This window comes from Pelecanus crispus, chromosome 10 (assembly GCF_030463565.1).
Source record: "Pelecanus crispus isolate bPelCri1 chromosome 10, bPelCri1.pri, whole genome shotgun sequence".
NCBI classification, from domain to species: domain Eukaryota; kingdom Metazoa; phylum Chordata; class Aves; order Pelecaniformes; family Pelecanidae; genus Pelecanus; species Pelecanus crispus.
In genome coordinates, this window is record NC_134652.1 from 31,336,977 (window position 1) to 31,358,539 (window position 21,563).

The following is a 21,563-nucleotide window of genomic DNA, read 5'->3' on the forward strand; positions in this document are numbered from 1 at the left end:
CTACCAAAGTCGCCTATCAACTGTTTGCTTTTCGGTTTCATTATTCCTCTCCAATATGTCTAGAAATAACTGTCAACAATTTTACTTGTAACAATGCATCTTGTTTCCTTAGCGGCTCCCAAACGTACTCACTTCTTTTTCAGGGATGTGCGTAACTACCACGCTGTCCATGCCTGCTCTACTTACTTGCAGTAATTAGACAGTGCCCACAGACTGAGACTGCAGCCTCACTGAGCTAGACACCGCATCCTCGGATAGGAGGCTCTCCTTGTGCCAAAGAGGTGCCAATCTAAATAGACAAGTGACAAAAAATGGTGGAAGTTAAGTTGGATTTTTTTTTTCCTTACAAACTGGGGAGCAAGGTGCAGGTTGATGAAGTAAGCTGCTGGATCGTTTTATCTGGTAAAGCAAAAATACATAATTTCCAGTATTTGTCCCACTTTTATTTCCTCTTTTGGATCCAATGATTTGAGAGACTACTAGTCAGAGATGGGTCAGTGCCCTGAAGTTAGAATGTCTTTCCCTCAAAGGCCTCCAGGTTGAAAGCTGTATCCAAGAACCTTCTGAGAGACACCAGATGTGTGTTCTTGTTGCCTGTGGCAGCTGCAGCAGCAGGCTCTCGGCCAACATACCTTTGTGACAAAAAGAATTGGGCAGACAAATGAGGAGAGAAGAGAGACTATTTTGACACTAACAAGCATAAGAACAATGCTGCTAAATGCATTCAAGTCAGATTGGCAGATTTGGACATTTAATCATCAATCTTTCTCAAATAAAAAAAATCAAAGTTGCACCATCAGTAATACCTTGTGGTCAGCTTCCCCCTCTTTTCCCCCTCCTGTCAATATTAAGCCGTATCTTCTCCCCATCCCTCCCAGGGCAGCCAGCTACGCTGTCTCATAATTAGATTAACTTGCTTTTGGCGATGAAGACTTATTCCCCTGACAGCTGCATGGGCAGATCTGAGAGGAAATCATCTAAAATGCAAAGGTACCTGGACTGAGCTCTTACAACAACTGTTTCCTCCAGATCCCTAATATTTGGAGTGAAATTCTTAAAAAAGACAGAATCTTAGATAAAGAGAGAGAAAAATCCAGGATAGCTAAGTGCTGTGCCAGGTGGCAATAAATATAGAGCTAGTTGCTACTGGTTTTCTTCTGGAACTACAAGGAGGAGCAAGATATGCATGATGTATTTGAGAAATAATCATCTAGACTTTTCCTTTCTTCACCCAAGAACCCAAACTCAGAGGTTTTGATTTGTGAAGAACCTGACCTGCCCATGAATAAAAATCAGAAACAAATTTAAAAGAAAAAAAAAAAAAACCCAACAAACCAACCCCAGCAAAACACCCCAAGCAAATTTAGAAGCAAACAAATCAGCCCAGGGGAGAGAGAGAGCAATTGTTTAAAGTCTCATACCATATAGGTCGAGTGTGGTTCACAATAGTGCGGAAACGAGGTTTGACATAATCATAATATCCACTGTTTTTGTGTTCCTCCTGACACCAAACTAGATCAGCACCTGGATACTTCTCAAGTTCTTCTTTCAGCAGGTCGAAAGGGAATGGTGAGATCTGGAAAGAGAGGATAATAACTGGCAAAGCTTTCTCTTACATGGTGTTAGTCCATGGTAGAAAGCCTTTTACCTATAGGGTATTACAATTAACCATTAGTACCTAATAGAATTGCTGTATGTTCTTTAAAGCGAGTCATATTTCTTTAATTGATTTCATGCTGTCAGAAATGAATACATGCTTATTATATAGTTGCACCAGTATAAACGTAAGTAGGTCGTAGTCCAGATGTCCTGCATTCCTACAGTTTTCCTAGTGAAGTAGCTGTGACAATACAAGTCCTTAATTAGTGAATGACAATATAGCTGCAAAGTGTACTATTCACAACATTTAAACATAGCAGATTGGATACACAAACTTAAGGCGCCATCATATTGTAACCTTCACTTTGTTATGTTGTTCTGGAAAAGTCCCAAGCTTTCTGGATCTCATTGTCCACTATACTATTAATGTGTTCCTTCTCCACAAGGCCATGAAGGATTAGATAATGTCTTGTAAGATGCAAAGTGCTATAAAAATGCTATCACCATCCTTTCTGGCAAGTGATACCTATTTAAAAGCAGAGGAAACCCGTGCTGAAAGTCTCCCCATCTGAGGATCAGGGAGCTCACCTGTTCAAGTCTGGTTATAGCTACTTGTTTCTCCAGGTCTTGATTCTTTCTCTCTTTCACAAGATCGTAGTACACTTTTCCTGTGCAGAAGATCACTCGCTTGACTTCATGTGGTACATGAGCTGCCAGCCCATTCTCAGGAATCACACGTTGAAAAGTGGTACCTAGTTAGAGCACAAATTAGAAGAGTGCTCCCAGTGGAACTGACATTGTAATAAGGCAGCCCAAGAAACAGTCCTTTACTGAGCCAGCAGCAGGTTGCAATGGTCATGGGGTTCTGCCGCCTCTCTATTCCTACTTTTCAGACCGGTAATTCTGCTAAAGGGACTTTCAGTAGTTTAGTTTCAAGGAGTTGAAAGATTGTCAATAATCCACTCTTTCACACTTAATAGACAGAAACATTATTAACAGTGGATTCTTTTTTAGCTTTGTGTTGTGCATTACACCTTTAATTTTAAATTGATTGGATAGCTCACCTTTGCTTACAGTTTTTTTCAGAGAATTACCTGAAATATTGTTTCTTCTTTCCAAGATTATCTCAACCATGTAACATTAATATAGGTTTAGAAAATTTAGAACATCTTTATATAAAAGCATAGCACATATTCATAATGCAACTAAATCTGGCAACTGCACAAATATTTACACAAGCACAGACATTACTGCCATATATTTATGTGATTCAAACCTCTGCTTGAGAGCTAAAACAGTATTAGCCAAAGGAAGAATTAGCATAGTACTGAGCCACATGTGTAAGTGATAAAATACAATTTCAGATGCATATCCTTGCTGCTAGATCTCTTTTCCCCTGTGATATCATCTCCCAGGAGAACAATTTGCTTGGGAGACATGAAACTGGAAGAGGGACTTGATGGTCTCTAAAAGATCTTTGCTTTGCTTTCTTGTATGATTGATTAGAACTATTCCCACATTAACCAGCTGCAAGGTAGCAGACAGTGGCATGACCTCCCAGTCTGAATCAGCACACCCACTTACCAGGAGAATAAGCTCCTGTTTGAACCATTTATCTTGGGGGGAGAAAAGCAGCAGCAGAAACATATGAGAGAGGAACTGATTTATGTCAGAATTATCTTGTCTCACTGAATAGCAGAATTCATCATTACAAAAGACTGAATCTGCGCTTCACTGGGTCAGCTGGAGTCAGTGTTCCTCTCCTCAGCTTTCCGTTAAAAATCAGACAGAAAGAGTTAGCTGACAGTCAGCAATACTTTACTACTTGCTGTCCTCTTCAGCACGAACATGGAAGTATGTCAGAATTCAATGTTAATTAGGAGTTTGGCCACTGTTGAGTGTTAGCTGAAGTAGAGGGGCCTCCCAAGACAAACTGACAAATCACAATCCCTACAGAATTTCTAATCTGACTCATTCTACAAGGCTTTTAAACAGTAATCAAAACCAGCGAATGTCTTTGCTTGAGAAGCAAACGTCATTCACCTACAAAAAGAAGGTAATGCAATATTTAAACATGTTTATACACTGTAGCTTGCTTTTAAAAAACTGAGCAGTTACTCTTTTCTGACAGCCATCAAGACACCCACTAGAACTGGAGACAGACCACCACACCTATGCACACTCTCTCACTCTGAACAATCGCTTTAATCACTCACTCACTACATTTCACCACATTTCCTTATGCCACTCTAACATGTTCTAACCAGTGTGTAGCAAGACAAATCACTCCAGTTTTTGGTATTACCTTTGCAGTCATTACATATCTCTTGGTGCTGATGGCATGCCAACAGCAGCTAGGGTGGTACCCTACAGCTCTGAACTCACTGATCTCACTTCAGATCACTGGTGTGACATGGCAGCCCCAGAACTGAGTACTGTAAGAAGAAATGGGCCCCTCATTCTTCCAAATGGACACGGTGTGATTACAACCTATCCCTCTCAGCCTGGGGGGGGGGTGGGTGGGCAGTACAAAGAACAATTCAATTTTTATATGAAGAGAAAAAGAGCGGAGGGACTTAATACCCTGTTGAGGGGAACTTCCCTGCAGAGAGGGGAATGCACTTTCCACTGCCTTTGAGATTAATGGTTGGTTACAAGATAAGCCTGTTAAAATTGAGAATCCATACTTGAAAGCAGACTTTTCAGCAAAAGTCCATGCCAGATCTCACTACAACAGCTCCACAGAAATTACACCAAAGGAAAAGGCAAACTCTCCAGAGCGGATTCTCTTCTTCACAGGCTGACATGCAACTTGATATAGCTAATTATTTGTCCATAATACTTTAAGGTGACCTACCAGACACCATTTCATCAAAACTTGATTTAGCTTCTGGATGCCTCAGCAGTGACTTAGGTGTCAAAATAATCAGCTGTAAGACAGAAATTTTTTCAATGCTCAGGAGCTGCTTTATCTACATTATTACATGCCACATTTTGTAACACTGTTCATACAAAACCCACAAACTGAATATGGTATAGATCAAATTAATGTTAACAGCAAACACAGTAAATTATTTTTTACTGTTTTGAAAGCCTAGCAAGTTTCAAAATTATTCAGAAGATTTGGGTAGTCCACTCCCTTTAAAGGTTCTCAAAAACCATTGCTTATGCTTCGCTTTGAGAACAAAATCAGATCACAGGCTATGAACCAGTAAAACATCCAACAGTTGTATCTTAGTTTTTTGAAGTTCCAGCAATTAGACATACAGATTATAATTATGCAACCTGTTAGCTACAGTGTCTACAGTGCAAGCTCGTCTGAAGGTCTGCACAGCCAGAAAGAAGTAAAGCTGAAAATAAAGTTTTAGAATCGTAGTAAGTCAGAGCTCAGTTTCGTTCCATCAAATCAGTGACTTCAACCTGTGTTCAATTAAGGTTTTTCACAACAATTCTTGTTCTTTTCAGCAGTATGTCATATGCAAAGACCCCTCTTTATGTGAGGGTTAATATACCTAGAATAATCAAGTCCATTACAGTAACATTACCGGTTTTCTGAATGGCAGCAAGATCTGTCTTCTGAGGACGTGAAAGTAATTGGCTGGGGTTGAACAATTCACCACAATCCAGTTGCATTCATACAGCTGGGAGACTTCAAACTGCTCACTGAACTCCTGAGAGAGACATTAAAGGCATTAGAAAAATGTCTAAAAGATCAGAAAAAAAGGCTTGAAAGCCATCCTTCTATTTCTGACTCTCAGCAACTCCCTTCCTCAAAAAACTTAATTAGCAGATCTCTGCTGATATTATATTATTAGCTAAGGAAGTATCCCTACAAATCATTCTTGTCTGTTTCTACTTCTTCCTAAAAATGTATGCAAATAAAGGCAAAAAGTTTCCATTAATTTCAGCAAGCTGGGAAGTCCAGGAAGGAAGGGTGAGGACGACTAGGACTTCAGTAGGTGGAAGACACAAACTAGAACCCCTTTGAAAGAATCTTAAAACTAGAATTCATTTTTCAGGTGTATGGTTAACTCTCTCCCATTTTTTGGTAGGTGTCCTGTCCTCTTATACTATTTTAATACATAAATTTAATATGTTTTATATTTATATATTTTATGAATATAGGGTTTTTTAAATCCATATCAATGTACATATACATTAGGTAAGCATACATATAGGTACAGGTACAATAATCTCATTACAGATGGGTACAGCATCTAACATGATTTCCTGGTCCATGGTTTGAGCTCCTACCTTCTATGATAAAATTTAGAACTTGCTTATTATGCACAACTGACAGTGCTTAAGTGTAGTCAGTGAAACGGGTCTTTATTCTGACAGTACACTGACAAAAATCACTTTTAGATGAGGAGAGACATGGCGTTGGAACTATCATTGCCCCAAGGGTAACAAATTCAGGGCCAAAACTGAAACATGCATTTTATTTTGCTTTTTTTTTTTTTTTCATTGGTAGGCTTTTCAATTAATGTATAGCAGCATTTCTTAGGAAATCTGCAGTGGAGAAGTGGATGCCCAAGTACCCTGTAGAGCTACGTACTTTATCTGTAGAAATGAATGACAGTGTATGAAGGTCTTAGCTGAATCAAATTTAGACATTGCTTATTTTCATGCTTTCACCAGTATAATTTAGCTCCACTGCAAAAAGCCAGGAGTAGTCTCACTTGGCCTCCTTTAGCAATTAGCTAGAGACACCTATTTGCAATATGCACAGCAATATAAACAAGCAGAATCACTGGCCCTGAGGAACAACCATAAAAAGATCACGCTGCCAGAGATTAGTTGTATATGACCTCAGCTTTGAAATGAAGCAGCACATACTGCATACTTCCATTACTTTTACTGGGATCAAGTTAATGTTACACCAACTCTTGAAGCTAAATCTTAACCCGCTATACCTAGCTAAAAGGATCGTTCTTACAAAAAAAAAAATCTCTGAAAGGTGAAGAGCAAAAAAACCAGATGGCCTTTGACAAATCTACTTACTGGATAAGCATCAGAATCATCATTGCTCATCTGCAGAAACCTCTCAGGCCTGGCTGATGAATGCTCTGGACCCTGGTAAAGGTATCATGTAAAACAACATTAAGAAGCCAGATCAGCAGCTAGACATCAGTCTAGGTCACTCACTGCGTAAATAGCTCCTGTCACCCTGGCAGCTCTGCACCAGGCTGCACACCCACCCCCCCAGCCAAAAGCATCAATGGCAGCTGCAGTGAGAGAGGAGAGGACACACCGCAGGACCGGAATTCTTTGTCTTCTGTAAACTGTTTTCACAGAAGAAGATTAGGTTTTACATGCATTTCCATTTCTAGCCTCAGTATAGCTGCACAATGAAGACTAGTGAAAGGGCAGTAAGTCCATGTGGGCACAAGAACAACTTTGCTAATGCAGGGCAAAAAAGGAGCAGGAGGAATGTCAGGAGGAGAAACACCATGTGCCTCACTGTTTCTCACTCACACTTCTTTGGGCCAAACCACACTTGCATGCTGAAGAGGGGCAAACACAAAGTTAACTGTTGACTCTCTTTGCTATATTAGCAACACAATCTCTCTCCTACCATTGTTCACTGTTCAGTACAGAACAAAATAGCCTAGAAGAATGCCTCAGCTAAAATGGATCAAAATACATGTACGCAATATCTGCCAAACTAACCTATGATTAATTTCTGCCTCCTCAGAAGGCATTTTACATTCTGTCAAAGTACTGAACGCTCACATCCGCTGTCTCACTAGCAGCACCCAAGGTAATTTCTTTTAGTGCACAAACGTTGTTATATCCATTTTACACTAGCAAAACCTGCATGCTGGTCACAGACAATATCAGGAATAAGGAGCGTAACGGAATCTATTACCTTCCTTCTCGTGTCCTTGTTTATAAAGGATGAGAAAAAGCTGTGAGGAGTACGAGTATGCAGTGTGCTTTTTTTATTTATTGCTAATGCTGGCAGCCTTTGCTTGTTCAAGTGACAGTTACTGTTAGGAAGGACTTTCATTTTGGAGACAGTTCCAATGTATTTTAACCTGAAGACATAAGCTATTACACCTCTCAAATCTCTCCATGGATCCTAAACTAACAATGTTCAAAAAGAGCTTTTTTCTTTATATGGCCGCCTCTCATCATAACTTCCTTTGTTGAAACCTTAACATAGGATCTCCAAAATCACTCATTATTTTGACAGCTAGTAGTCCACCTTGATTCAACACATCATCCTCCCTGCTTCCAAGTGCAGGATTCACTCCATGGACTAAGGGAATTCAAAGGAAAAAACACCCCATTGGCAACAAAGGAGTAACACAAACAGCCAGGAACTGTGCCTTGCATAATTACTCTTTTGAAGTCTGTCTCCAGTTTTGAGGTTCCAAATAATCTGGTCATAAACGGCTTGAGAACAAGAAGCAAAGCCGTGCAAAACTATGGTGCACAGTAACAGTCCAATATTGCAATACCTCTTCTGTATACATCCATTTGCTGTAAATCAAATCAAACACTAAGTACAAATATAGGGCACACTGAATTCAGTACGCTGGAAACAGAGATGTTACTAGCAAACCATTATGGGAGAGACACACGAGGCTTCCCTAACATACACACATACGCTGCCCCAGCAACACCCTCGATCCACAGCCTCCATGTTCACACCCATCTTTGATTTCTCTGCTGACACCGCCAGTCAGATTGCCAGCAACTGCTGCGTGGGATGGGGCAGGGTTTATTTCTACTGTGACCACCTATCCAGTGAGACTTATACTGAATCCATTAGCTACTTTCAGATGAGTCCCCAAGGAGCCATTAGGCAGCAGAGACTTTCAATCACAGCCAACTTGCCTGTGAATGCATGACCTAGAGGTGAAGAGATCCATATCCCATTACGAATCCTTCCCCAAATCATTCTGTCCCCAACACTGTAGTTATAGAGAGAATAACACTCCTGTAATGGAAAGCTCCTCTGGGAAGATAATGGATTTCAACAGCCTGGTGGGATCCTTGAATATTCCAAAACCACCTGACACTAGTAGCAAAATAAGCATGTTTCACAAGATCTGGGCAAATCTTAGCTGCCAAGCGGCTAAGAGAAAAGAAAGATTAACTGTATCACAAATAGCAGAGAACCAGCTCCCTTCAGCTGAGCACTTCCCTGCAGAGGACCACACCTCCTGCTGAAGGCACATTCAGGCTGTCCCTCGGGATTCATTTAAAAAAATTTAATTTATCAAAACTCTTGTGAACAGCATCAGACCCTTTATTCTTTATGCACAAACGGGTATGGAAAGCCATTCATAAGATATGAATGCACCCCAGTATATCAGGACAGGATTATAATTGAATGGAAATAAACTAGATTGTTTGTGAGAATGGAAATGACGCAGTTTGCGGTGAAAGAGTCTAGAGCATTTATACAGATGGAGATTGCCACTGTGGCACATACCATGCTTTTCTTAATAGAAACCTAGAAACATACATGCATCAGTTCATGAACGTTAATGCATTAGAAAAGGAACAAACTAACCTAGCCTGATATGATGTTCATGTAACCTTTAAAAAGAATTTAAAAGATTTGAAGAACAATTCTACTGCTGATCTGAACTTCATGTAACATTATACACGGAGCTTGCCCATGCCCTTTCCCCTCTAAGATGTTGTCTAGTTCCTCCTACTAGCCACCAAAGAAAAGAGAGTCAACAGCTAGTGGAAATATTTTCCTTTTCAGAAAGAGGGAGATTTCTTATTATATCAAAGCTACCCCACGTCAATGATTTTTGAAGAAGTTTTAAAGTTGTTTCGTATCATTTCATTGCAAGTGAATTTAGTGCCGAGTTTACACAGATGTACTTCATGCAAAATAAAACCAAGCAAGTACTGCTAGACACTAATGATTTCTTTCTTACTGTACACTAAGAATCCGGCTTTCTAGGCAAATAAGGCAGTCTCTGAGGGAAAGATACAAAAAAAGAGGAAAAAGAGAAAAAAGTGGGGAAAATGTGGTACATGCCACTAAGAAGGACACAAAGCTGAGCTCAGAAATATCTTCTCAGTTTTCGTTGGTTCTCACCGATCAATCTATCCACATTCTTTTCTGTAGCACTGAAGCAGTCCAACATGCTAAACAGTGCCTTCCTCCCCCAAGCTCAGTGTCACCATCGGATCCCCAAGACACCCTTGGCTTTTACAGCCGCAGAGGAAGGCGTGGTAGCCAGCATTTCCCTCCCGCACATGCCAGACAGCGGCCCTCACCATTCCTTCCATTCCGTGTGGCAAAAGCAGGACGATCCCGTTGTGACGAACCCACTTGGCCTGGCCAGAGCTGATGAACTGGTCTATTATGCACTGCGCCGTGTTGTGGAAGTCGCCAAACTGGGCCTCCCAGCACACCAGGGCATTGGGACTCGCCATAGCGAAGCCAAGTTCAAAGCCTGAGAACAAAACAAGCAGGAGAATTAGAATAGAAACAGACTTGCTCATTTTTCATTAAAAAAAGAAACCCAGACTTGTTCATTTCTCATTAAAAAAATTAAATTAAACCAAAACGAGAGCGTGAACTGAATTTCTGTAGCCCTGTTATAAATCACGCAATTTTCAGTAGTACCATTTCCATCAGAAAGATTAGCAAATAATATTTTTCCAATACTGACTCAAACATTTAAATATCATAGGAGTTTTTAAATAAACTAAAACTCCTCCTTTAGCTCAAACTTTCGTGTGATGCTTTCCTGAGAGCTCACTGAGGTAGGTACCATCTTTTCCTGTAAAAATCCACTTACAGCCCAGTACTAGTTCAAGAAGCTACTTGTTAATTTTATTACTTGGACAACACTGTCTTTCACTCCCCGCCCCTCATATGCAGACACTGAACAAAATTATTGGTGACATCAATCTTCAGTCTACAGGCAGGATCATAGTCTTTGGATCTTCAAAAAAACTTGAACATAATAGGTGCATGGGAGACACATCTGGGACTTGGGTAAAAGATCTCAACCCATTTTCAGGTTGTTTACAACAGCAGGTAAGTGCATAATTTTCCCTAAACTTGTGCTGTTTGAACTGTAAATTCATCAACTCTACATAGAGCAGAAGGGCCACACATTCCCACTTACTCAGCCGTGTCAGGTTAATGCAGCAGGACAAACGTACAGCAGCAGCCCTGCTGACAGCAGCTCAGGTGCTCTGCACAGAGCAAGCCAAGGCAGCTGCTTGTCTGCTCTTAAAACTTGTCAAGACCTAAATACAACTGAAGGCTCTCAACAGGCTCCATGGGTATCTCTTAAAAGGCAGAACGGGCTCCATGGGTATCTCTTAAAAGGCAGAAATGAATTATTGCTCTCACCGAGAGACCTGCTGCAGTATGATAAAGACCCAGCTCTACAACAGGACCTGGGGACAAGACTGGCAAAGACAGAAAAGAAAACCAAACCAAACTGCTACTGCAATGTAAGCTAGGTAATTGATTCCTAGTGCTCTGCAAAGGCAAAAGACAGAAAGCTACAAAGGTGTTTGCACATGCTATGCAGCCTCTGCTGTGTAGCTTTAAAACAAATGCAGAATTTTGTGTAATATCAGAACATGAAAACCTAGCTACGTGCAATGCACCCATCTCAGTTTAATGACCATGCTTAAATTTAAGGTATTTTTTCTATACCACATTCCATAGGGAACACCTAAATGTATCTAATAATATGAAAATATATATTTGATCTCTGCTCATATTTTCCTTTGAGACTTCGATATAGCTGAGCCTGAAGTACTGAGCTAATACCTGTACTCCTATTCTACACCTATAGTTTGGCATGATTAAAGCCAAAAAAGTTAAAGCGCTCAGTAAAAAACAGTGCTACGTAGCACTGCTCTGGATGTAGAGGTTCTGACTGAGGGAAAACCGATTCAACACACATAGAGAATAAATATTTGATGGATAAATACGTTTTAAGTTAAAGTTTTTAAGTTCTGCACAGAATATAAAGATCTGTTTTCAAATACAGAACTGCAACATGGGAAGACTCTCATTGAAAGTTACTCCAGCAGAGCAACTAGCTTTGCTGTTGTAAAATTTTATTTAAAAAGCTATGACAATGAGTTGTAACTCTTTCCTGAGTAATTGCAAGACTGAAAAAACTCAGAGTGAGCTAACAGACCAATATGGTTTTCTTATCTCTTTACAGCTTCTTTATTTTAAGATCTGCACATATAACCTAAGTTGCAGAGAGAGTCCCATCCCGCTGCCATTGATATACACTGAACTCAGCTTCATGTTTTTGCTATGTTCAAGTCACTGTAATTTCCATTTTTGCCTGGTTTCCTTACAGTGACACAGTAGCCACTCAAATGCTGTTCTACTATATAGGCTTGATAGCAAAACCAGCTTAGACAAAAACGAACACAGTTTCTGGTAACAAAATATCTGTATTGCTTAATTTATCCCACTGTCCCCCAGCCTCCCCCTCCCCTTCCCCCCCCCCCCCCCCCCCCCAGTCACAAGAGTAGTGTACATTTAATTAAGACAGAAATGTGCCTAAGACTGGCATTTGGGATGCAGAGAGAAATCCCTTCGTATCTGAGGGGACAGTACACCTATCTAGACACTATGCATTAATTTGGGATCCTCCTCCTTTTTTAACTTGCAGACATTCTCAGGAGGACAGGACAAAAATATCAATCTGTAAAACCTCATGTTGTAGATAATACTTCCTAGACCAAAGGCGGCTATGAGCCCAAATAAAATCATAAGTCAGGAACCAAATACACCTCCTAAATATTGTATTATCAGTAAAATCCAATGCTGCTGTGTGACCACCAGTATTTAGTAAACTACAGTAAACTGTTGTGAAGCCATGATAAAACCAAAAGTCATTGGAACTATAGTTCCTGACTGATCAAACCCACTCCGCAACTATTCTAATTAGAAAAGTTTCAGGAACTTCAAACAACTCGGGCTTCCTGGAAGAGAGGAGCTTAGTTAGCATCTTGACATTCTCCACACACAGAAGGCTATTGCTACAGGGACACCAGCAAGTGATAGCTGACATCTCCTGTATACTTATCATTTCTGATTTATACCCTGGTGACTGGAGGCTGCAGTCCCTCTAGAAGTGCCTCTCTTTGTGGAATTCAGTGGAGAAGAGAATTACTTTCAAAAGAGAACTATAATACCAAAAAACTATATAAGCAATAATAGAAAAATACCTAAAATACCTTTAAGATGGCCTGGCATTCCAGGCATTAAAAAAATTTAATATATCATGAGACAGAAGAGAACAACATGTGGCACATACAGCCTATGAGTTACTTTAATGTTATCAGTGCAAGGTAATTGACCTAGCTATGTAGGAAGATTTCAGGATCAAGTCAAACCTATTCAAACTTTCTTTGCCCTTTTTTGGTTTTGTTCAAGTTTTACTTTATGTTCACTATTGGAGAGATACTCAGAGCTCTAAGCTAAGATTGAGGTCTTTATGTGCTGGATGCCACAAACATACACAAGTAGTTTTACTGTCAAACCAGGGAGAGAAAAAAAAAAAAAGAAATTAAAAGGGGGGGTACGGGACAGGGGACGACAAGAGAAGAACAAACATTTCCACGTTACAAAATTGAGAACTAATGAACACGCACTTACAGAAAGTTTAAACTAACTTGTCCAGTTCCACAAGGAAAACCCTCAAAAAAACTAGTGAGATTAGCCATGTATCAAAGAAGTCCCTCTGTAACATGAACTACAAGAACATCCTTCCAACATTTGACATGAAGTTTTGACATAGGTCATCTATGCATGAAACTGAAATTGCTTTAGCTTAACTCAATGACTACAGCTAAATTGGAACTACAGAATTTCTTTCTTCTGCTCCAGGAACAGGCTCTTCAGTCAATGTCACTGTACAAACTTTCCTGGAAGGTTAGTAGAGGGACAACTGCAGGACAAATTAACTGCATGAGAGACAAAGCAACAAGAGTGTCGTGGTTTAGTCCCAGCCAGCAACTCAGTACCACGCAGCAGCTCGCTCACTCCCCCTACCCTGATGGGATGGGGGAGAGAATCGGAGGAGTAAGAGTGAGAAACACTCCTGCGTTGAGATAAGAACAGTTTAATAATTGAAATAAAGTAAAATAGTAATAATAACAATATAATAATAATAGTAATAATAATATACAAAGCAAGTGATTCACAATGCAATTGCTCACCACCCGCTGACGGATGCCCAGCCAGTTCCCGAGCAGCGATCGCTGCTCCCCGGCCAACCCCCCCAGTTTCTATACTGAGCATGATGTCATATGGTATAGAATAGCCCTTTGGTCAGTTTGGATCAACTATTCTGGCTGTGCCCCCTCCCAGTTTCTTGTGCGCCTGGCAGAGCATGGGAAGCTTAAAAAGTCCTTGACTAGCATAAGCAGTACTCAGCAACAACTAAAAACATCAGCATGTTATCAACATTCTTCTCCTACTAAATCCAAAACACAGCACTATGCCTGCTGCTAGGAAGAAAATTAACTCTATCCCAGCCGAAACCAGGACAAAGAGCTTCAAGTGAAATTATTTATTCACAGAGAAAACAGTTTTACATATTGTTTTTATAGTGTGTCTTCATAGTCTACTCCTTGGTAATTTCAACACAGCTTTTTTTGTTTTGTTTTTTGGTTTTTTTTAAACCATCTCCATGGCAAGAAATCTTTGAGTCACTTGGCTTCTGGACTGCTGAACTCTGAACAGTCCATCCATGACTCCAGCAGCTGCTCATGTTCACACCAAAAGGCAACAGCACGTTAGAGGCCAAAAGGTGACTGATAAGTCAGACAGATGGCCTTTCATCTGAGTCACCAGGACAGTGCATTACCAAAGAGGATGGCTTTTGCTAACCATTCCTTTGGCCTGACTGCCTGAATGGACTTTCTTTCAGAACATATTTTAAATCTCTGTCCTCCTTATTTGTGTGATTCTATTGTTTTTAACACAATGCAAGCAGTGGAAAAATTTACACAACTCCTTCAATGTGTGATCCCAAAGGTATCTGAAAAATAGATTTCCCTAGATAGGCTTGAATCCCATTCTAATTTTACACAAGCATTAAGAGACCATTTCTACTGATTGGGTGACATGGTTGAGAAAATATGCAATATGTTCAAGACTTATTTGCGCATATGCTGCTCTTTGTAAGGATAGGGTAATCTAGCTTTTAGAGAAGAACGAACTGAGGTCTTGACCACTTGGAGTTATCAATAATCACACAGTGCTTTTGAAAGAGTATGGGGCTCTATGCATATTTAAAACTTGGTCAGAGCACACACGTAATTCTGTTTCATATACCAAAATCACCCCTAAAATTCACATGGAAAAAAGTGTGTCACTTCTCATTTCCTATCTTGTTGCCCACTTTGTGCTAATAACCTCCACAAGGCGACAGTGTCCCAGGTGAAACTGCATTGAAAGGTGTGATCCTAACACAGATGCCTTTTGCAAGCTTTCCGACAGCCATAAAAATATCGGGGAAAGTATATCCAAATGTATACGTTCTGATTAATGTTTTGAAATTAATTTTGCCAAGACTACTATTTCATGGAACATGTGTCTGTGGTATACCCATCTTTGGTATACCAGAACTCCTTTTCCACCAGGCAAATGACAATGAGAGTTCCTAACATTAAAGCTATTCCACCAGCGATTATAGCAATTCGTAGGGAGTCTGTCAAGAATTATGACTCCTAACTGCAACTGCGTGCAGAGAAAATAATTTAAAGAGCAAGATCTGAACTGCTAAATTAAAAAAATATATATTTGTAGAAAGACTTCTAGACAGATGCAAGGTGAACAAGCTGGGAGAGGGTGAGGTGCTTCTCCTGAAAGGGATTTGTTGGGGCACCAGATGAATCAAGGTCAGGAAAGGTGACCTAAGCTAGAAAGACTCCACAGTTCTAGAGATGGGTCATGAACTGCAGGGGAGCAGGTTCCTACCCAGGCCCCTCATGAGGGCTCAACCTCAGACCAGAGTAAGGGGTTAAAAAAACTGCAGCAGAAACCTTGCAAACTTTTATAATTAGTTTCTGCAGGGACAAGAACTGAACATTTCTTCAGAATGTTGTGCAAACTTTGTGAGTTTAAAGGATTCACTCTTACACAGCTAGAAACACAGAGAACAGGTTTAAACTGTGAGGAAATCCAGTGCCAAGACAACCAGGCTGCAAGGCGTAGCTTTCAAAGAATCACAGGTAAAGAATCTGCACAGCCAAAGGGGGATGGAGAGCCACCAGCAGCTCCCAAACACCAGGAAGCCACTCAGAAAAATACACAGCACTTGACTAAGGCTGCAAAACTAATGTTTTAATTGCTGAAGTTCATTAAGGTCCCTAGGTGACAGGCATAGCAGAAATGCTTGTTTCTATTAGTCCAGTTCCTGCTGTGCTCCCTTACTGTTCTTTCGTCACTCTGGCAGAAAAAGAGGTGTTGTCAAGCAAAGTGGCAGCTTACGCAGCATATTATGCTGTGTTTTTCCCCACAGCACTTTTCATGATTGTCATAAGAACTGTAGTTTTTCAATTAACCTAAGTAAGGCTATAGCTTAATTCAATATGATTTCAAAGTGACTTAAGGCATGAATGTTAACTAATGGTTATAGAGGGCTTCTCAGTGCAGGGATTTAATGTCAGAATGAGGAAAGTTACAAGACAGATTTGTGCTATGTTTAACAGAAAACCTAAGCACAGGGACTAACGGAGGGACATGCATCCTTTCACAGCCCCAAACACAGCCCAGGAGAAAGTGAAGCTAATACCCATCTGGTGACTGACTCCATTAAACAGAAAGACTGATACTTTCTCAGAGCTCCATACAGATGCCATTGAGAACCTGGTCCTTGGTTACTACAGCCTGTCCTATTTCCTAACGCAGCTTCTGACACGTAGTTGTATTTGCTACTCCTAACCTTAAAAATATACTGTTCTGAATGAGTAGTAATACTACATATTTCATCCTCGGAGTCTATTGCAAAGAAGAGTTTAAATCAATACCTGTCCTCTTCCCTTCATCTTTTGCTTTAAACATCAATTTCCCCCTTGAAAAAGCTGTACTCCAGGTCTCATGGTTCAGGAATTTGCTGACAACACACTAGTTCCAAGTCTATCTTGCCCGGATATTCCCTGGAAGTTCCTAGCACACGATGCTACAGCCCAAGACGTCTCAAAGCCAGTACTGAACCTGACAGAGAGAATCACACCTCCTGAATGGAGAATCAACACTACACAAGTCATTCTGAGGGCAGTAAAGAAAGACAGGAGATCCTTTCAAGTATTTAAAAAAAAAAAATGCTGAAAAGGTCACATGGAGCGCCTCTAAGTTACTTTTGCTTTCCTCCTCTATCTCAATCAGCAAATAAACTCAGACAAACTTCTTTGCTTAAATGACTTCACACAGCTATCACTTATACTCCCAGACATTCAGTTTCAGTAAAAGGGAAAATTTATAGCTAGATGAGCAGATGCACAACTAAATTGTAATAATCTGGATATAGCTAAAAATAGTAGACATAGGATGTCAAACAAAATTATCAGAGGTTGTTAAATACTCTGATTTAATGCCTCAGTACGCACACTCCACAGCTTCCTGTATACAAAACATAATCAACTGTTTGAACTGCAAGCTAACAAGATCTTTGTTTTATTTCTAAGTGAAATCAATCTTGCCAGAGTATCATTTTAATGGAGCAGTTACACCCCAGGTGTTCCTAACCAGCTCAAAAATAACTTGGTGCAAAGCTCACAGCTCTGAACAGATGCCAGCTCTTGGCTTATGTACCTTCCAAGGAAATAATCCGTAGTTTTATCATGCTGGGCTGTTCAATCCATTTTCACTTAGTTCTAATTCACAGAAACTAAGGGAATTCCCAAAATGCTTCTGAGGTGCTGCACGTTAACACAGTCATAAATTAAATTCTTAACACCTTTTTTTTTTCCTTTTATATCCTCTCACAACCCTTCCACCCCCCACCAAATACTTCAGGGCACTAATCCCAAACTGGTCCCTGTAACAGGCTTATATAGTAGAAATAGCACTTAGAGAAAATACAGTGTTGGGGGTTTTTGCTACTCCTGAAGAATCAACTCCTTGAACTGCAAACATTCACTTATTCTTCCGCGTACTGAAAAGGAGACCCAGTGATGTTACCAGCCAAACAGGTAACAATTCTAATAGCTCCTCTTTGACTGAGATGCTTAACTAGAAGAGACATGTTCACACACTGCTGCTTATCCCAACACTGTCTCTCTGTGGATACAAAACACAAGAGTAAACATGTCGGAGAAGGTTGACAAGTAAAAGCTAGCAAGGGAGAGGAAACTTAATTATAAAATCATTTCAACATAGAAACATGGCATTTTTAGTTTAAAAAAAAATAATCATCACTCATCAACTATTTCTATCAATTTAATCTCCTTTGCTATTAGATCCCTCAGACATGAGGAATTTAAAGTTCTTAAAAATATCAATATTGTTAGTTTTGAAGAAACTGTCATCACATCTGCTGAAGCAGAATTGCACAGAAATGGTACTTTTGTTTTCACTGTACGAACAAACCCATATTTTGCCCTATTGCTTGTATTCAATAAGAGTTATTAAATCAACTTTCAGATTTCTGCTGCTGGGGAAGAGGGAAGAGCAATAGTGAGCAGGATGAGATCAAGAAAGAGAGAGAGGCCACCTGGTTAATATTTTAAAGAACAGGATTGTGGCAATAAGAATTGCCCTTCATACCATATCAACACTAGGCTTCCTAGACCTACTGAGGTCTAATTTTTGGAACAAAATCAGATTTCAACCATAGCCAGACATTTATCACTTTCACATTTGGAGACATTATTTGAATGTTAAAAAAACCCAAAACCCCCAAAAACCCAAACCAACAGAAACCTATGACCCACTTACCCATACAATTTGCAGTAACACTGTAAACAGGCTCAAGAAACCCCAGACCAAACTGTGAGAAACAACAGGAAATTGGAAACAAACAAAATAATTCTCTGAAATTGAATTCTTTCTTTTTATCTATGCCAATTATTTTTCTTATGTCTATACACATCCTCTTTTACACTCTCCTACTTAGAGTTTACATTTACACGTTACCATGTTAACTTACAGAGATACAAACTTCTGTTCACACCAATTTTGCCACAGAGCTAACAAAAATACTTTAAAAATCTCAGCTCTTCAGCCCAGACTCTATCTAGACAGTTTTATACCATTTGAATTGTAATATTATTAGCAATAGGTAATACGTAGCATATGTTGTGCTGGTTTTGTCTGGAATAGAGTTAATTTTCTTCATAGCAGCTAGTATGGGACTATGTTTTGGATTTGTGCTGAAAGCAGTGTTGACAACACAGGGGTGTTTTAGTCACTGCTGAGCAGTGCTCGCACAGAGTCAAGGCCTTTTCTGCCTCTCACCCCGCCCCAGCAGCGAGCAGGCTGGGGGGCACAAGAAGCTGGGAGGGGACACAGCCGGGACAGCTGACCCCAGGGATATCCCGCACCATATGGCCTCATGCTCAGCACAGAAAGCTGGGAGAAGAGGAAGGAACAGGGGGGGATGATGTTCGGAGTGATGGCATTTTGTCTTCTCAAGTAACCGTTCCATGTGATGGAGCCCTGCTTTCCTGGGGATGGCTGAGCACCTGCCTGCCGATGGGAAGGAGTGCATGAATTCCTTGTTTTGCTTTGCTTGTGTGTGCGGCTTTTGCTTTACCTGTTAAACTGTCTTTATCTCGACCCACCAGTTTTCTCACTTTTACCCTTCTGATTCTTTCCCCCATCCCACCAGGGGGGAGTGAGTGAGTGAACGGCTGGGCACGGCTTAGTTGCTGGCTGGGGTTAAACCACGACATATGTAAAAACAACTATGTGATCAAATATTTCTGGAACTTTGAAAAAAAGCAACTATCAATTACCATCTTTATCCACTACAACATTTCATCTTTTTCCTTCACATTAGCTCTGAAATGGATATGAAACAATATTTCATTATTTATCCACAGAATCAATAACATTTTTGATAAATTATTAGGTGTATTTGTTTTGTGCTCCACATTCCTCTTGCCACCCTCATCATGTCACTATGAGGTTATCCATTCTCTGCAGCCGAAGGTAAAATGTCTGTCCAGTACCAAAACTATAATTCACTATGATTAATACTATCACTAACAAGAATTTGTTTTCTTGAAATAGCACCATTCCAAATAGCAGTTCAGATAAGGCTAAGATGGATTTTTATATCTGTATTACAAAGTGTCCCTGATTTTGTTGACAGTTCCTCCCCTTTCGAGAAAGCATTAGGTGCATGTTCCAGCATTGCCAAGATCAGCCACAACAGATGGATACTTTCAACTGAATACCATAATTGTAAAATGTGGGGATGCTTGTTTAAGGATGCCAGAACTTGAGAGGGAGAGCTCTGATACCTGTTTCATATATAACTGTTTTACAGCTTTTTTCCACATTCTCTTTCTTGCTGAGCTCTGCTTCTCATATAGCTATGTTATTCTCTGAAATTCATCTTCTATCATTACTATGTAATTTCCTGTTGAATACTAATGAGACCAATGCTAGCATATTCTGTGACTTTTCCATCAAAAGCTGCTTAAGTCTCCCAGTTTATAGTTTTGAAGTATAAGCATGTTCTAAGCAGCCTAAACAAAGAGGTGTACCATCTGAAGAGTGCAGAAAGTTTTGCACTGCAAGCACACTGAAACCTGCGAATTCATATACCTGGTACCAGAGGCAAAACATTCAAAAATTAAAGAAAACAAAAAAAGAAAAAGCCCACAAACAGACTCCCAGTTGAAGTTTCCCCCTCTAATTTTTAATTTATGCTGAAATGTTAAAACTAAAATGTATATTAAAAACAAAACCCATCATAGCACACTGTAGGAAAAAACGTAGGAGTTTGGCTTAAAGTTTATACTACAATGAGTTTTTAAAAACCGTTCAAGATAAGAAGGCAACAAGGGACAAATCTTAAATTGACAGGGTAAATTTACTGAATCTCATGGTAGAACTACTTTTTTCAGGGGGTGAGGTGTGGGGGAAATCAGTTTAGGCATTTTGACTGGATTCTAGGCTCCTGTTCTGTAATTCCTGGCTCCCACCTGATACAAAACTGCTATGAATGTGATAATGTCAAAATACAACAAAGGCAGAGTTTGTTTATTTTAAAATGCCACTAGCGGAAGGAGACTTTTGTTTGTTTGTTTTGAGGCTCAGCAAACTCAAGTAACAAAGTAAAACTTTGTAGCCAGGAGGCTTAACCACATTAAAGCAAAATTGGAAAAAAATTCCTCTTAATTAGCAGTCATCAGCTTCTACATCTTGTTTGAAACCTATTAAAACATAAGCAGGTCTGTCAGATAGTTACCCCAAGACATACCTAAGACACCGTATTCGGAAAGGGAGCTGTTGCACACAGTATAGGGGGCCTGCTGCTCCCAGAGGTGATTCATGGGAACACACGTTCTCTTGTCAACTTCTTGATCATGAAGCACATGATGACGATGGCTGCAAATAGGTGTTGAAAGGAATTTATTAGCTAAGGATAACTTCGTGCTTTAACAGAGCTATTTTCAAAGAGAAGCCATGAAAGCTATGTTCTAGAAAGCATGCAAGCAACACAGTTATCTTTGCTTTACACAGCACCCTGGTTTGGTTGAAGTGGTACCATCACATGTCTGAATACAATTGCTGCACTATAAGGACTTTCACTGACTATCCAGGCTTGTTCTCAAGCACTCATGCAAACTGAAAATACCTTGTCACTAGTAGAACTGGGGGGGGGGGGGGGAGAGGGGAAGGGGTGGGGAGGTTGTTGCTATAAAACTAGACTGATTAAAGTAAAAAAGAAAAAAAAAGAAGAAAAAAGATTATTAAAAACATTTCACTCCATCTCCCTGGCAAAGTCTATTAATCTTTTCCTTAAAAGAACTGT

The 21,563-nt window shown here is 40.0% G+C and overlaps 1 protein-coding gene across 2 annotated transcripts in view; it reads right to left on the minus strand.

Annotated features, from left to right (window-relative positions):
* Positions 1-508: 508 nt before the first annotated feature.
* The window catches only part of OGDHL (oxoglutarate dehydrogenase L), a 51,605-nt gene continuing 30,550 nt past the window's right edge, over positions 509-21,563 (minus strand). For both annotated transcript variants that reach the window (XM_075717462.1, XM_075717463.1), the window contains 8 exons: positions 21,009-21,136; positions 9,853-10,031; positions 6,604-6,675; positions 5,145-5,270; positions 4,457-4,529; positions 2,188-2,351; positions 1,422-1,576; positions 509-632 (listed from right to left, as the gene is read on the minus strand). In XM_075717462.1, the coding sequence (XP_075573577.1) occupies positions 509-632; positions 1,422-1,576; positions 2,188-2,351; positions 4,457-4,529; positions 5,145-5,270; positions 6,604-6,675; positions 9,853-10,031; positions 21,009-21,136 (1,021 nt within the window). The remainder of the gene's footprint in view (positions 633-1,421; positions 1,577-2,187; positions 2,352-4,456; positions 4,530-5,144; positions 5,271-6,603; positions 6,676-9,852; positions 10,032-21,008; positions 21,137-21,563) is intronic.